The sequence below is a fragment of the Cucurbita pepo genome, chromosome 18 (assembly GCF_057944985.1).
Source record: "Cucurbita pepo subsp. pepo isolate OVF chromosome 18, ASM5794498v1, whole genome shotgun sequence".
NCBI classification, from domain to species: domain Eukaryota; kingdom Viridiplantae; phylum Streptophyta; class Magnoliopsida; order Cucurbitales; family Cucurbitaceae; genus Cucurbita; species Cucurbita pepo.
Genome location: NC_141815.1, coordinates 6,957,685 through 6,972,951, shown reverse-complemented (window position 1 = coordinate 6,972,951; position 15,267 = coordinate 6,957,685). Strand labels below are relative to the sequence as shown.

Here is a 15,267-nt window from a genome sequence, read left to right as displayed (position 1 = left end):
AAAAAAAAGAGGAGAGAGAAAATTTGATAATTCCAAATGTAGTAATTAACTGAAATTCTTCTTCCCTGTAATAATAATAATAATCTATGAAATATACGTATTTATAGAGCTTATAATTAAAGTATTATATTCTTTTATTATATAATTAACATGAAATTATATGTGCAAATCATGTATTATTAAAAAAAAATTAAATCATTATTATTATTTTTTTTAATGGTAAGTTTTCGTCTCATTTTCAAAATCGAATAATTCCGTTCAGAATACTCGACCGAATCTAAGGGACGTGACACTTTTCGTAAATCATGTATTAAAATTATTTTTATATTATTATTATTATTATTATTTTATGGTAAGTTTTCTATTTTAAAATTGTATTAAATTTAATGTAATTTTCAAAATTGAATAATTCTGTTTCAACGTCTGGAGAATATTCGGCGGGATCTAAGGAAAGGAATAGGTAATGAGAATTAAAGTGATTTTTTTTTTTTTTTTTTTTTTTGTATAATTTCTTTTCAAATATTATTATATTTTCTTATGGTAAGTTCCCCATTTTAAAATTGTATTAATTTAATGTTTTAATTTTTAAAATCGAATAATTCCGTTGAATGTCTAGATAGTACTCGGTGGAATCTAAGGAATAAGTAATGAGAACAAACGTGACATTTTTTTTTATCAATTATTTTATTATTATTATTTTATGATAAGTTCCCCATTTTAAAATTATATTAAATTTAATGCAATTTTCAAAATTGAATAATTCCGTTTCAACGTCTCGAGAATACTCGACGGAATCTAAGGAACAGGTAATGAAAATTAACGTGACATTTTTTTGTATAAATTTTTTCAAATATTATTATATTTTTTATGGTAAGTTTTGTATTTTAAAATCGTATTAAATTTAGTGTCTAATAATTTCATTTTAACGTCTCGAGAATACTCGGGAGAATCTAAGGAACCGGTACTGAGAACTAACGTGACATTTTTTTTTCAAATATTATTATATTTTTTATGGTAAGTTTTCTATTTTAAAATTGTATTAAATTTAATGTAATTTTCAAAATTGAATAATTCTGTTTCAACGTCTTGAGAATACTCGGCCGAATCTAAGGAACAGATAATGAGAGCTAACGTAGCTTTTTTTTTTTCAAATATTATTATTATATTTTTTAATGGTAAGTTCCCCATTTTAAAATTATATTAAATTTAATGTAATTTTCAAAATTGAATAATTCCGTTTCAACGTCTCGAGAATACTCGGCGGAATCTAAGGAACTGATGATGAAAATTAACGCGACATTTTTTTTGCAAATTATAATTCTTTTTCAAATATTATTATAATTTTTTATGGTAAGTTTTCTATTTTAAAATCGTATTAAATTTAATGTCTAATTTTCAAAATCGAATAATTCTGTTTCAACGTCTCGAAAATACTCGACGAAATCTAAGGAACAGGTAATGAAAACTAACGTGACACTTTTTGCAAATCATGTATTAAAATTCTTTTCAAATATTATTATATTTTTTTATGGTAAGTTCTCTATTTTAATTTTCAAAATCGAATAATTTTGTTTCAACGTCTAGAGAATACTCGGTAGGATCTATGGAATAGGTATGAAAACTAAACGTGACATTTTTTAAAATAATTTTAAGAAAAACTCTCTCTTTTCCTATTTTCCCGTCTTTTTCACTAATTTGTTTTCTTTCCTCGTCTTCTTCTACCTCTCCCTCTTTCAATCCCTCGTCTCGACTTCATTGTCGCCACCATCTCTCGTTGGCCATGATGCTTGATATCATCATCATCATCAAAAGCAGGGATCTAAGGAAGGGGATGAATGACCTCGATGTTTAAGATATGGGAGAGGACGAGGACTATTCCACGTTTTCTTATCGAATAACGAATATTGAAGGATGAAGAACGAATCGAAGTAATGTAAGACTCGAATAGATTTGAGTGTTCAGTCAGCCAAAATCATAGGAGGAAGTTCCTCCTCAACTCCATCGTGGCAAACTCAAAGAGTGTTCTGACTCTTTGGGTAGTCAACGATGCTCCTCGACTCGGTCTCGAGGAGCTCGCAAAGTTTACTTTTCTTTTTTGAGTTCTTCCGCTTGATGGACTATAACTTAGAAACCATTAATCACTTCAATATTGAATGCACATATCTCTTATTTTAATGAAAATATTATTTTAATTTTTTTCCAGATATGATCCGTCAAATATCATCATTGAGCGATAGAAAATAAATAATTAAAATTAGTAATTATAGATGACTCGTAATTATAAATGAGTCAAAATAATTACATCTATTATTAATAGAGCGATAAACAGAAATTCATATATTAAAGAGTGAATTTCATCTTACGATTTTATTCGTAGCTCCCTAGTTAGACAAACCTAAAAAAAAAAAAAAAAAAAAAAAAAAAAATTATTGAACTATAAAAAGTCCGCAGCAGGATTTACTTTTAAAAGCAGAAATTCATTACTAGTTATTAACACACACGTGCAAATCCTCCCCTTATCCAAGGTTGCAGAAATTCATTACTAGTTATTAGTTATTAACACACACGTGCAAATCCTCCCCTTATCCAAGGTTATATATGTTAAGCCGTTGTTATCTCTCTCTTGCTTGTTTATATAACGTCTCTTTCTAAAATCTCTCTCTACCCTCGTTTTCTAAAACCTTCTTTTAAAACCGAGGCTAGAGGCTCGATCATTAGTCGCTTGGCCGTAGGCGACGCAAGAACAAATTGGCTTAGCTCACTTGTCGTTGGAAAGTGAGTGCCGCACAATCGCTAGTCCGCTGCCTTCAAAATTGCGATTGTGTCAATACTAGTTATTAACACACACGTCAAATCCTCTTAAACAGGAGTTCATTATTCACTCAAAATAAAACTCAATCACATATGATCATCATCTATCTCTGTTTTTTTTTTTTTGTTCTATAATTATTCTTCCAATGTGTAAATTACAAATAAAAAATAATCAAATAATTATTAAATATGAAAACATTATTACGAGCCTTCGGAAGATAAATCTAAACCATCAAACAATCACGTATTGTCAAAAGCTATTATATATGAATATATACGCCACATTTATATTTATTCTATGACAACTATTAAACGTTGCATAGTTGTACGGTAATTTGCTTGTACTCCTCTTAAGGTTGAAGGTTCAAATTTTCATATCTCGAAGCATCTTTTTATCCCATCGTGCTTAATAGAGCGACACAAAGGGAAAAGAGGTTAAATCAAGATACTTCAAAAGGAAAAAAGAAGTCAGAAACAAGCAATTGTCATTTCAGCCCATCTGTGAGAATCTTAGATGCAATAAGTGAATGCCAAAATGCATAACCATATAAACACAAAATCAAATCTCTTGCTCCTTTTCAAATCTTGCCCATATAAATCTCATCTTCTAATTATTGAAGCTCACTAATCAGAACAGCTTTTCTATATCGATCTGTAGAACATATTGTTAGGAATCACGGATCTCCACAATCGTATGATATTGTCCACTTTGAGCATAAGCTCTCGTGGCTTTCCTTTGGGCTTCCCCAAAAGGCCTCGTACCAATGAAGATGTATTCTTACTTATAAACTCCATGATCATTCCCTAAATTAGCCAAGGTGGGACTCCTTCCCAACAATCCTCAACAATCCTCCCCTCGAACACAGTATACCATAGAGCCTCCCCTTAATTGAGGCTCGACTCCTTCTCTGGAGCCCTCAAACAAAGTACACTATTTGCTCGATAATTTAGTTACTTTTTGACTACACCTTCGAGGCTCACGATTCTTTGTTCGACATTTGAGGATTCTATTGACATGGCTAACTTTAGGGGCTGGCTTAGATACCATATTAGGAATCACGAATCTCCACAACGGTATGATATTGTCCACTTTACGCATAAGCTCTCATGGCTTTCCTTTGGGCTTCTCCAAAAGGCCTCATATCAATGAAGATGTATTCGTTACTTATAAACTCACGATCATTCCCTAAATTAGCCAAGGTAGTCCCAACAATCCCCAACATATATAACTATACTTATATGATTTCAGCTCTAGAACCCCTTTTACTAGTGCAAGTCATCGTAACAGATAGTGATTCTTTTCTTTTCATATCACTATACACAAGAAAAGAAACAAAAAAGAACAGCCCTAGATATCACTAACTTGAGAGCTGATTCTTATAAATATTGCCGCATTAGAACATAGGCTTCACATATCATGCTCAGGTAGAGAAAAGCAATAGACTTGGCAATCAAAAAGTTATTCAGGGGTACCTCGTCTCGTTATCATGTTGTTAATCTGTAGATAAGCCATTTATATGAATCCCACTGCTGAAACGAGTGATTCGACGAGGAGCAAAAACATCTGGGAATCGAAGCATCCTCAGATTTTGTTGAGTAATCTCTCTCTCATTTGTGAATTAAGTATTGCTGCTGCTGTTCCCTCCCCTATCCTGCTGAGGCAGCTCGAGCTGACATACCGGGCAAGTCTTGTGTTGGACTAGCCAAGGAAGAATGCAATCAGTGTGATAAATATGGTTACATGGCATCACTTTGGCTTCAGATCCCAGCTCAAATTTTTCTGACTGGACAATGAGAGTTGGTTGCAAGGTGCATTTGGCCAATCTTGATTGTAGGCATTGCTTCTATAGAAGAGTTGGAAGCAGGAGTTGGAACTGAATCCCTGTGTTCATTCAAGGAAAGCTGTGCAGCTAACTCTTCGAGTCCCGTACGCTGACTCGATCTACCTTCTGGAGTGACGCTAGCAAAAGTCATACCAGGCATGCGTTCATGGAATAACCAAAAAGTGTTGAAAGAATCCAAATTCTGCCCTGGGACAGAACTGGGTCGCCTCCTAACGTCGAAGTCAGGTGTAACGGTCCAAGCCCACCACTAGCAAATATTGTCCTCTTTGAGCTTTCCCTTGAGTGGAACGCGTCTGGTAGGGAGTTTTCACACCCCCGTTCAGGGCCCAGCATCCTTGCTGGCACACCGCCTCGTGTCTACCCCCATTTGGGGAATAGCCTCCTCGCTGGCACATCATCTGGTGTCTGGCTCTGATACCATTTGTAACAGCCCAAGCCCTCCGCTAGCAGATATTATCTTCTTTGGGCTTTCTCTTTCGAGCTTCCCTTCAAGGTTTTTAAAACGCGTCTGCTAGGGAGACGTTTCCATACCCTAATAAGGGTGTTTCGTTCTCCTCCCCAACCAATGTGAGATCTCACATCAAGTCTTCCAGCCATTCTCTCGCTGGTAAAAGCATTGACGGCCTCAAGAAGATCAAATCTTGGATAGGAGATTCTTCGCCCCATCAATGCAAACATGACTTCAAAAATTGGAGGCACTTCGGTTGAAAGATCTTCTTCTGTGTCTGGATTAGTCATTTTGAACCGTTTCATCATGTGCATTGTTAAGTTCTTCAATGAAACCACCATTACAATAATGGCAAACTATTTCTTCTCCATTAAGCCAGAAAAAATGGCTGCATTGATAGCACCAATGGGTGTCGTCGCCATCAGACGACATCTGCCTCTCCATTGCAACAGTTGAAAGAAAAGCCCAGGTTTGTTCCTACATGTAGAGGATTCTGCAATGAAATGTCAATTGGTTAAGAAAATCAATTTTGTAGACAAAATCAAACGTTTACACACAATAGATTAACGTATGTAAAAAAAAAAAAAAAAAAAAAAAAAAAAAAAAAAAAATACTAAGCACAGAATAATCTGACCGTTCATAGAATACAATTTGGAAAAAAAACCAAATAACCAAGTTTAACTTCGCCGTCGGCCACCACGTCCAAGTTTAGGAATTTTAACCTGATTCCCTTTTAAAGCTCGCGCTATTGCGCTATTAGATAAAGCTTCCCCCATCTCTTAGGATCGACTAACCCATGTGCAAGTGCCATTCACATGGAATTTTTCCCTCTTCGGTCTTCAAAGTTCTCATTTGAATATTTGCTACTACCACCAAAATCTGCAATGATGGCTGCTCCGCCCGAGATCACTCCCAAGGTTTTGCAGCGACCACCGCGCCCTCCTACTCATCAGGGCCTAGCACTTGCCCTGACGGCCGGAAACTCAGTAAATGCCCGTAAAATGAAGACATATCTGGTGACAATATCGTAAAAGATAAAGAAAAACTAGTAAAGTAAATGGCATGAAGGTTGCATCACAGACAAAAAAGGCTATGAACCTGCATAAAAAGAGAACCTAGAATATGAAAAAGGATTAATATTGTATAAGCTTAGCCCAGACAAGGAAGCGACATCCAATTAAGCTGGAAGCGAATCTAAGGATATTACTCACGGATTGAATACTCACTATAGAAGAAAAAGGCAGAGTAAAATTGCATTTTACTCCCTATATTTTGACCTATATATCAATTTGGTCCATTTACTTTAAAGATATTTGATTCATACTATAAGGTTATATTACTTGAAAAATACCAATTTGGGTCAATGTTTAAAGTTCTTTTAGGGTTGAAAAATGGATGATGCTACATTGGATTTGTGACTATTGACTATTGCTAAGAGTATTTGGTAAGCTACAATAAACAAAAGAAAAAAATAAGAACAGAAATGGAAACATATAAAAGCTAAAAATGTAATTTAACTATCAAAAATGGCAAATCCCAAATACGTTCATGTGGCTTATATAAAGTAATTGCACTCAGATAGGCCAAAAACTCCATAATTTCAACTTGATAGCCATGAATTAATAGGAGTACATTCACTGTCCCCATTTCTTCTGACAAACTTCTTGATGCAGCATCCGTGTAACAGCTCAAGCCCACCGCTAGCAGATATTGTCCGCTTTGGCTCATTACATATCACCGTCAGCCTCACAGTTTTTAGAACGTATCTGTTAGGGAGATGTTTCCACACACTTAGGGAATACTTCATTCCCCTCTCCAACCAATGTGGGATCTCACAATCCACTCCCTTGGAGGCCCAGCGTCCTCGCTGGCACACCGCTCGGTGTCGAACTCTGATACCATTTGTAACATCTCAAATCTACCGCTAGCAGATATTATTCGCTTTGACCCGTTACGTATTGCCGTCAGCCTCATGGTTTTCAAAACATGTCTGTTAGGGAGAGATTTCTATACTTTTATGACAAATACTTCGTTACTTTTTTCAACCGATGTGGGATCTCACAATCCGTAAAATAGCCACATTCCTCTACTCACACAAGCAAAGGAGACAATCTGCTGCACCTGAGAGGAAATATCCCTCATTACAGGCACCATCTCCTTAATCAGAATCATCACTCAAACGAGGCTTTCAAACCCTCGCTCGATTGAGATTCTCCATAAGATTTTTAAGGAAACACTCCAAAATCATATAAATTAACCAAAATACACGCCAGATATCAAATCAGTCACTGAGTTAGAATAATTTCGTGCACCAAGCATCAATAACGCTCCGAATATAGAATCAAATCAAAATACGAAAGATGCAGAAACAAAAATATCAATCCCTAATATGAAATTGAACAGAGATTGAAGTACAGTAAGACGTACTGGTGCTGAAGTAGGAGCAGCGGAAAGCCACGGAAGAGGGAGAATCAAGAACAGTGGGTGAAGATTGGATCAAAGGGGGGAGAGAACGAGAGAACCTTGAGCACCAAAATTGCCCGCGGGGCCAAGAGACAGTTCCGATTTACTGATTCTAATTTACTTTTCCAATTATTTCATTTTCTCATATATTTTTTCATTTAATATTTAATATATTTCTAAACTTAATAAATTTATTTTATTTTATTTTATTTCGTATCTAACTAATTCAATATTTTTAAAAGTAAAATTTAATTTTATATTTAAAAATTAGAAATCGAGAGACATATTAAATATTTTTAAAATTTATTTATTAGGTACTTTTAAAATTTAATTACTAAATAGATATGGACTTGAAAAAAAAAAATCCGTAATTTAATTAAGGATTTTCATGGGTTGATTTAGGTCGAGACATTTTTCAGACCTAATTCAAATATTCGAATATTAAATAATGAACCAACTCGACCCGACCATAAAATATTTGAGTTAGGTTAAATTAGATTGTTCGGGTTATTTATTCATTTGTTTTAATAAAAGTAAAATGTGATATAAAAAATTTAAAGTTTTATTTATTTATTTTTATAAAAGTTGTTGAATAATAAATAATGAAAAATAAATATAGAATTAGCTAAAATAAAAATATATATATCGTAAATTCTTTTCAAATATTATTATATTTTTTTATGGTAAGTTTCTTATTTTAAAATGGTATAAATTTAATGTAATTTTTAAAATTAAATAATTTCATTTCAACGTCTTGAGAATACTCGATGGGATCTAAGGAACAGGTAATGAAAATTAACGTGACATTTTTTTTTCAAATATTATTTTTTTTATGGTAAGTTTCCTATTTTAAAATTTTATATATTTAATGTAATTTTCAAAATTGAATAATTTCGTATCAACCTCTAGAGAATACCGGGCGGGATCTAAGAAATAGGTAATGAAAATTAACGTGACATTTTTTTTTACAAATTATAAATTCTTTTCAAATATTATTATATTTTTTATGGTAAGTTTTCCGTCTAATTTTCAAAATCGAATAATTCTGTTTCAACGTCCGAGAATACTCGGTGGAATCTAAGGAACTGGTAGTGAGAACTAACGTGACTTTTTTTTTTCAAATATTATTATATTTTTTTTATGGTAAGATTTCTCTTTTAAAATTGTATTAAATTTAATATAATTTTGTTTCAACGGTTCGAGAATACTCGGGGAATTTAAGGAACCGATAATGAAAATTAACGTGACATTTTTTTTTTTTTTTGCAAATTGTAAATTCTTTTCAAATATTATTATATTTTTTTTGTAATGGAAAGTTCCCAATTTTAAAATTGTATTAAATTTAATGTAATTTTTAAAATTGAATGATTCTGTTTTAACGAGAATACTCGGCAGAATCTAAGGAACAGGTAGTGAGAACTAACGTGACATTTTTTTTCCAATATTATTATTATTATTATTATTTAAAGGAAAGTTCCCTATTTTAAAATTGTATTAAATTTAATGTAATTTTTAAAATTGAATGATTCATTTTTAACAGCTAGAGCATACTCGGCGGAATCTAAGGAACAGGTAATGAGAACTAACGTGACATTTTTTTTTCAAATATTATTATATATAATTGTATCAAAGTACTTTTTAAAATTAACTATTAATTCGGGTTGGTTCTATTCAAACCAAACTAATTCGATGACTCAACCCAAACCATAAGGGTTATGTAACGACCCAGATCCACACCGCTAGCAGATATTATCCTATTTGGGCTTTCCCTTTCGGGCTTCCCCTCAAGACTTTAAAACGCTCTTTGGGCTTTCCCTCTCGGGCTTCCCCTCAAGGCTTTAAAACGCTCTTTGGGCTTTCCCTCAAGGCTTTAAAACGCGTTTGCTAGGGGAAGGTTTCCACACTCTTATAAATGGTGATTTGTTCTCCTCCCCAACGAATGTGAGACATCACAATCCACCTCTCTTCGGGGCCCAGCGTCCTCTCTGGCACTCTTTCCTTCCTCCAATCGATGTGGGACCACCCCCAAATCCACCCCCTTTGGGGCCCTAGCACACCGCCTCGTGTCTACCCCCCTCCGGGGAACAACAAGAAGGCTGGCACATCGTTCGGTGTCTGGTTCTGATAACATTTGTAACGACCCAGATCCACCGCTAGTAGATATTGTCCTTTTTGGGCTTTCCCTCTCGAACTTCCCCTCAAGGCTTTGAAACGCGTCTACTAGGGGAAGGTTTCCACACCCTTATAAATGGTGATTTGTTCTCCCCAACCTGGGACATCACAGGTTAGGTTGAATTGATTGAACTTTTATTGTCATCAGGTTTTTTAAATACCTCCGTTCGAGTATGAAAATTCTCAATAAGTAACTCCTTGCGTATGCTTAGACACGCATATGCAATCAAGAACATTCATCGTGAAACTTAAAGACCTAAATCTGTTATGTTAAAAACATTTGATGTGCTTTAGTACAACTAATAAAACTTAGCTCCCAATCAGTGGAGTCGAGTCATTATCACATAAAAAATCACGAGACAAATGGATAAATGCCACAAAAACCTTCGATCATGCACTATATGCATCAAATTCTATATAAAAAAAGTTGTTCACAACCATCACATACAACACGAACTACTACGAACACTTGGCTCAAATGTCATCAAACAACAAAGCCACATATCTTAATAACAAGTTCGAACACCTCAAATTAGCCATCAGTTGAATGAATCTCGTCGAATAGAGCTAGAGAATCAAATTAGAACGAAGATTTGAGAGCTAAGGCAGCACATTATGTGTGCAACAAACAATTCTTAACATGTCTAGTGTGTGTGGTGATCAAGTGGGGATGTAGGTATAGTGATGGGCTGATCAAACAAAGGGAGGAGCGACAAGCGCTACAATGGTCAAAACTTATAGGTGAGGGGAACCTAAAAGTGCGAGGTTGAGAGAGCGAAATCAAGAAAGACAGAGAGATAACCGTACCTACGATATGCAGGTACAGTGATGGGCTGATCAAACGAAGGGAGGAACGACGGGGTGCTACAATGGTCAAGACTTATAGGTGAGGGGAACCCAAAAGTGAGAGGTTGAGAGAGAGCGGAATCAAGAAAGAGAGTGGCAACTGTACCTACGATATGCAGGTGCAGTGATGGGCTGATCAAACGAAGGGAGGAGCGGCAGGAGTGCTACATAGGTGAGGGGTAGAGGAAAAGATAGTGCAGTTAATAGCAAACTCGGAGACGAACGTGAGGGAGACGACAAGGGTTCGAGAGAGGTGAGGAGCATAATGTCGGATATGACCCACGATCAAAATATGTGGAAACAAATAAAAGAACCAAAAACGACAACCTGGGTCGTCTCCAAAATAGGTGAATCTACTTTCTATAAGATAAAGATATTAATAAAACGAATAATAAATTAAAAAGAATTATTCTGGACTAGAATACCCCTCCATGAAAAGAACATATAGAATCCAACTTTATTCTTAGGTATATAAAATGTCAAAAAGAATTAATTATTCTGGTACCTAGAATAGGAAAAGACAAAAATACCCTTACCCATTTCCACCTCATAAATGTCTACAAAATAGCAAATATCTATAAAAGGTTGATATTAGATTTCATACATTAAATAAGTTAAATAGAATTTCATTTTTTTTAATTTTAAAAAATAACATAAAGTTTTAATTAGTCCATATTTTATACAATATTTATTTTTCATAAATTTATTTAAAAAATAAAATATTATCCGGTTACACAAATTCTAACGCTTAAATACAGTTGGTGAATTAATATAATATTAATTTATCTGATATAATGCTCGTGAATTAATATAAATTTAGACTAAAAATTAAATCATTTATAGATTTTTATTTTTGAATTTCTTTTAAATTTAAATATATGTAATCCTATGGTCTCTAAAATTTATAAAATTATAAATATCAAAATTTATTATATAAATATAAAATTTAAATTTATATGTAATAAATTAATTAATTTTTTAAAAAAATTATATTTTTAAAAGATTTAGAATTAAATCTATATAAAAAATTAAATTTTAGGCACTAAATTTGTGAAATTATATTTATATTTATATTTATTTTAACAAAAAGAAATAAAATGATTAATATAAAATCCAACTATATTTGTATTTAATTTATGACATTCTTATCCAGTCAGAAACTGCGCACGTGTGAGGAGCCAATTGGCGCGCTTAGTCCCTCGGCGGCGTGCGAATATGACACGTGTGGCCCAATTTCACAACATTTCCGGTTTTTCCTACGCCATTTTGGAGAAAGACTCTTCAGATCGACTTTTTTGCCTCTTTCTACAAAACCTCTGTGGATTTGGATTCTCGTTGATATTTTCTTCCTCTTCCGTCGACGACTATGGCTGAGCAGCTCACCGATGATCAGATCTCCGAGTTCAAGGAGGCCTTCAGCCTCTTCGACAAGGACGGCGATGGTCTCGTTTCTCAGATCTCTTTTTTTCTCTCTCTGCTCTTTTTGTTAATTATCCTTCATTTGATGCGTTTTTCAGCTTTATTTTTCAGATCTGATTGTCTGTTTTGTTGTTTTTGTGGTGTTTTGTGTTTGATCTAGGGTTTAGGTTGAATTCGAGGTTGTTTTGGTAGTGCGATGGATTTTTTTTTTTTAGCTGCTGGTTTGGATGTTTTTGTGAGTTTTGTTTGAGGATTTAGCGTTGTGGATTGGATCTGCTGTGATCTGACTGTTGCGTGTTTGAGCTGTGTTCTCTTTTGCGCTGTTGACTTTATTTGTTTTGTGTTGTTTTTTGGTCATGGAGTTCGGTTTGGACGGCGATCTTGTAATGGAGTGTCGGAGAGAGATGTCTATGAAATGATTCTGCTTAGTTCGTGGTCGATGATGTTTTGTGCATGCGCAAGTTTTTTCTAGGCAATTAAGATATGGTTGTGTGCTTTGCTAATTGGATTTCTGGAATGAGAAAAAGTGCTGTTGCTCATTTTCTTTTGTTTCATAGAGGTTTTACAGCTTGGACTGGAATTTTCCTTGTCAACTCTGACTAGTTGATTTGTTGACGGTTGTGATTTTGCCAAATGTGTTGCTGGTGAAACTGTCGCAATCTATATGGATAGTCAAGGTTTGAGTGCAAATTTATACCTGCACTCGGTAGGCGAGAAATGCGTATGGTTTACTCTTAGACTGAGTCCAACTATTTGCTGAAAAATGGAAATGGAAATTATACTTTTTGGTTTCCTTTGCTTCTATAACCTTAGGAATTTCTGGCGAAGAGCTATTTTGTATGCCATCTCTGCTTGAGTAATAAATTATACAAGTTCGTTTAATGGTTTTACTGATCTATGAGCATCATGTTTCCTTCCTGGTATATGGTTTTTCCCATTGTTTGAACTTTGACTGTTCATAGTATGTTTCATGCTTGCCAATCTCTTGAAAACCAATTTCTTTTCTATAAATTGATAAACCATCTGGAATCTTTAGCCTCTTCTCTTGGCTTCTCTTTAGGTTATTTTGATCTGTCTCCATGATTTATGATAATTTGACATTGGGATGCAGGCTGTATCACCACCAAGGAGCTTGGGACTGTGATGAGGTCACTTGGCCAAAATCCAACCGAAGCTGAGCTGCAGGACATGATCAATGAGGTGGATGCTGATGGTAACGGAACCATCGACTTCCCTGAGTTTCTGAATCTGATGGCTCGAAAGATGAAAGACACCGATTCTGAGGAGGAACTGAAGGAAGCCTTCCGTGTGTTTGACAAGGACCAGAATGGTTTCATTTCTGCAGCTGAACTCCGCCACGTGATGACAAATCTTGGTGAGAAATTGACCGACGAAGAGGTCGATGAGATGATTCGTGAGGCTGACGTGGATGGTGACGGCCAGATTAACTACGAGGAATTCGTTAAAATCATGATGGCCAAGTGACAAATGGATCAAACGTGAAAGAAGAGAACCTATAGAGGCTAAGAACCGAGAGAGAGAGAGAGAGAGAGAGGTTAGCACAACTGTGTTCCATGGCACACCTATATACCCCAACTGGAACACTTTCTATGTAGGACCCTTCTTCTTCTTCTTCTTCGTGTTACTAGCTTTACTTTGGTTCTTCTGTTATCTTTACTCTCTTTGTTTGCATAATTTATGGTACTGTATGCGGGTATTGTTTGCTGTTGTTTCCTTTTCCTTTTTGTTTTTCCTTTTTCAGTAGATTAGATAGTGGTGGAGTCTTCTATTAATATTTGCTTTCTTCTTTTTGTGTTTGGGAATATCAGTTCAAGTACATTTCAATGAATCCATTTCTTTTTGCTCATCAACATCAGTCATGAATGTTGTTGTTAATACTTCAATATTTACTGGCTGGGAATTTCTTTCATCACCTGTTATTATATTTTTCTGGGCAATTGAGTTGATTTTATTCCAAAATTAAAATTTTCATTTGCAAAATCAAACTAACAAGTCTTAAAAAAAAAAAATATTGTGTTGAAGTTGTACATTCTGCCAAGAACAGAATCGTATTTCACTAGTTAACTCGTTTCTGGCATGTACTACCAAGTAAATCCTATTCGCTACCTATGCTTTTGCACTACCGGTAAGGATAATAAATAAGAGTTACCTTTGCTGTTGGTATTCCTTCGTAGATCTCTAGATTTCACCTCTACTCAAAATTTCACTCTCAGTTTGGTCCCTTATGCTTGCACACTAATGTTTGCTTTTGGTGCTCGTTTGTAGATCTCTAAATTTCATCTTTACCTACAAAATTTCACTCTCGTTTCTTGTTCTGTGATGTCCCACATTTCATCTGTACATACAAAATTTCACTCTCTTGTTCTGTGATGTCCGCCTTGAGGGGAAGTGGAAACCTTCCCTTAACAAACACGTTTTCCTTAGCAGATGCGTTTTAAAGCCTTGAGGGGAAGTGGAAACCTTCCCTTAGCAAACACGTTTTCCTTAGCATATGCGTTTTAAAGTCTTGAGGGGAAGTGGAAACCTTCCCTTAGCAAACACGTTTTCCTTAGCATATGCGTTTTAAAGTCTTGAGGGAAAGTGAAACCTTCCCTTAGCAAACACGTTTTAAAGCCTTGAGGGGAAGCTCGAAAGGACTAATCCAAAGAGAACAATACAATGGTGTGGAAACCTTCAAGCCTTGAATCCAAAGAGGACAACGTAAGGGCGTGAAAACTTTCATTTAGCAATTTTAAAGCCTTGAATCCAAAGAGGACAACATAAGAGTGTGGAAACCTTCCCTTAGTAGACACGTTTTAAAGTCTTGAGGGGAAGCTCGAAAGGGCTAATCCAAAGAGGACAATATTTGCTATCTGTAACGACCCAGATCCACCACTAACATATATTGTCCTCTTTGGGCTTTCCCTTTCGGGCTTTCCCTTTCGAGCTTTCCCTCAAGGCTTTAAAACGTGTCCGCTAGGGAAAGTCTACTCCCCAACCAATGTGGGACATCACACTATCAAGTAAAATGTAATTGCAAATGATAGGCGTTTTTACACACCAACACTCCATCGATTTCTAGCTTGAACTTTATCAGAAAAAAAACGACTCTAAAATGTTAAAATAAAACTTAATTGAAATTTTAGAAGAACTTTATATAATTAAACCAGAATTATTTAACAATCCATCTAAAATCAGGCACCAAATTAATTTGTCAAACGTAGCACACAAGGAATAGAATGCTAAAACTAAGGCAGACAAATA

General features: G+C 34.9%; 1 protein-coding gene and 1 pseudogene across 2 annotated transcripts; one reads left to right on the top strand and one right to left on the bottom strand.

The window, feature by feature from the left end:
- Positions 1-3,058: 3,058 nt before the first annotated feature.
- LOC111780690 (E3 ubiquitin-protein ligase RZF1-like) lies at positions 3,059-7,687 on the bottom strand (annotated as a pseudogene). The gene is made up of 4 exons (XR_015413908.1): positions 7,531-7,687; positions 5,738-6,116; positions 5,235-5,596; positions 3,059-4,902 (listed from the first exon to the last, which is right to left on the bottom strand). The product of XR_015413908.1 is annotated as an E3 ubiquitin-protein ligase RZF1-like (transcript).
- Positions 7,688-11,854: 4,167 nt separating this feature from the next.
- LOC111780072 (calmodulin-7) lies at positions 11,855-13,870 on the top strand. Its single transcript, XM_023660348.2, has 2 exons — positions 11,855-12,026; positions 13,115-13,870. Exons 1-2 carry the CDS (start codon positions 11,951-11,953, stop codon positions 13,486-13,488), a joined length of 450 nt encoding a protein of 149 aa, XP_023516116.1. The 5' UTR covers positions 11,855-11,950; the 3' UTR covers positions 13,489-13,870.
- The last annotated feature ends 1,397 nt before the right edge of the window (positions 13,871-15,267 follow it).

Excerpts from the sequence above, each read along its gene's own strand:
- LOC111780072 (XM_023660348.2), top strand. The coding sequence starts at position 11,951 with ATGGCTGAGCAGCTCACCGATGATCAGATCTCCGAGTTCAAGGAGGCC. Across the intron at positions 12,027-13,114 it reads CTTCGACAAGGACGGCGATG|GCTGTATCACCACCAAGGAG; the intron begins GTCTCGTTTCTC and ends ATTGGGATGCAG.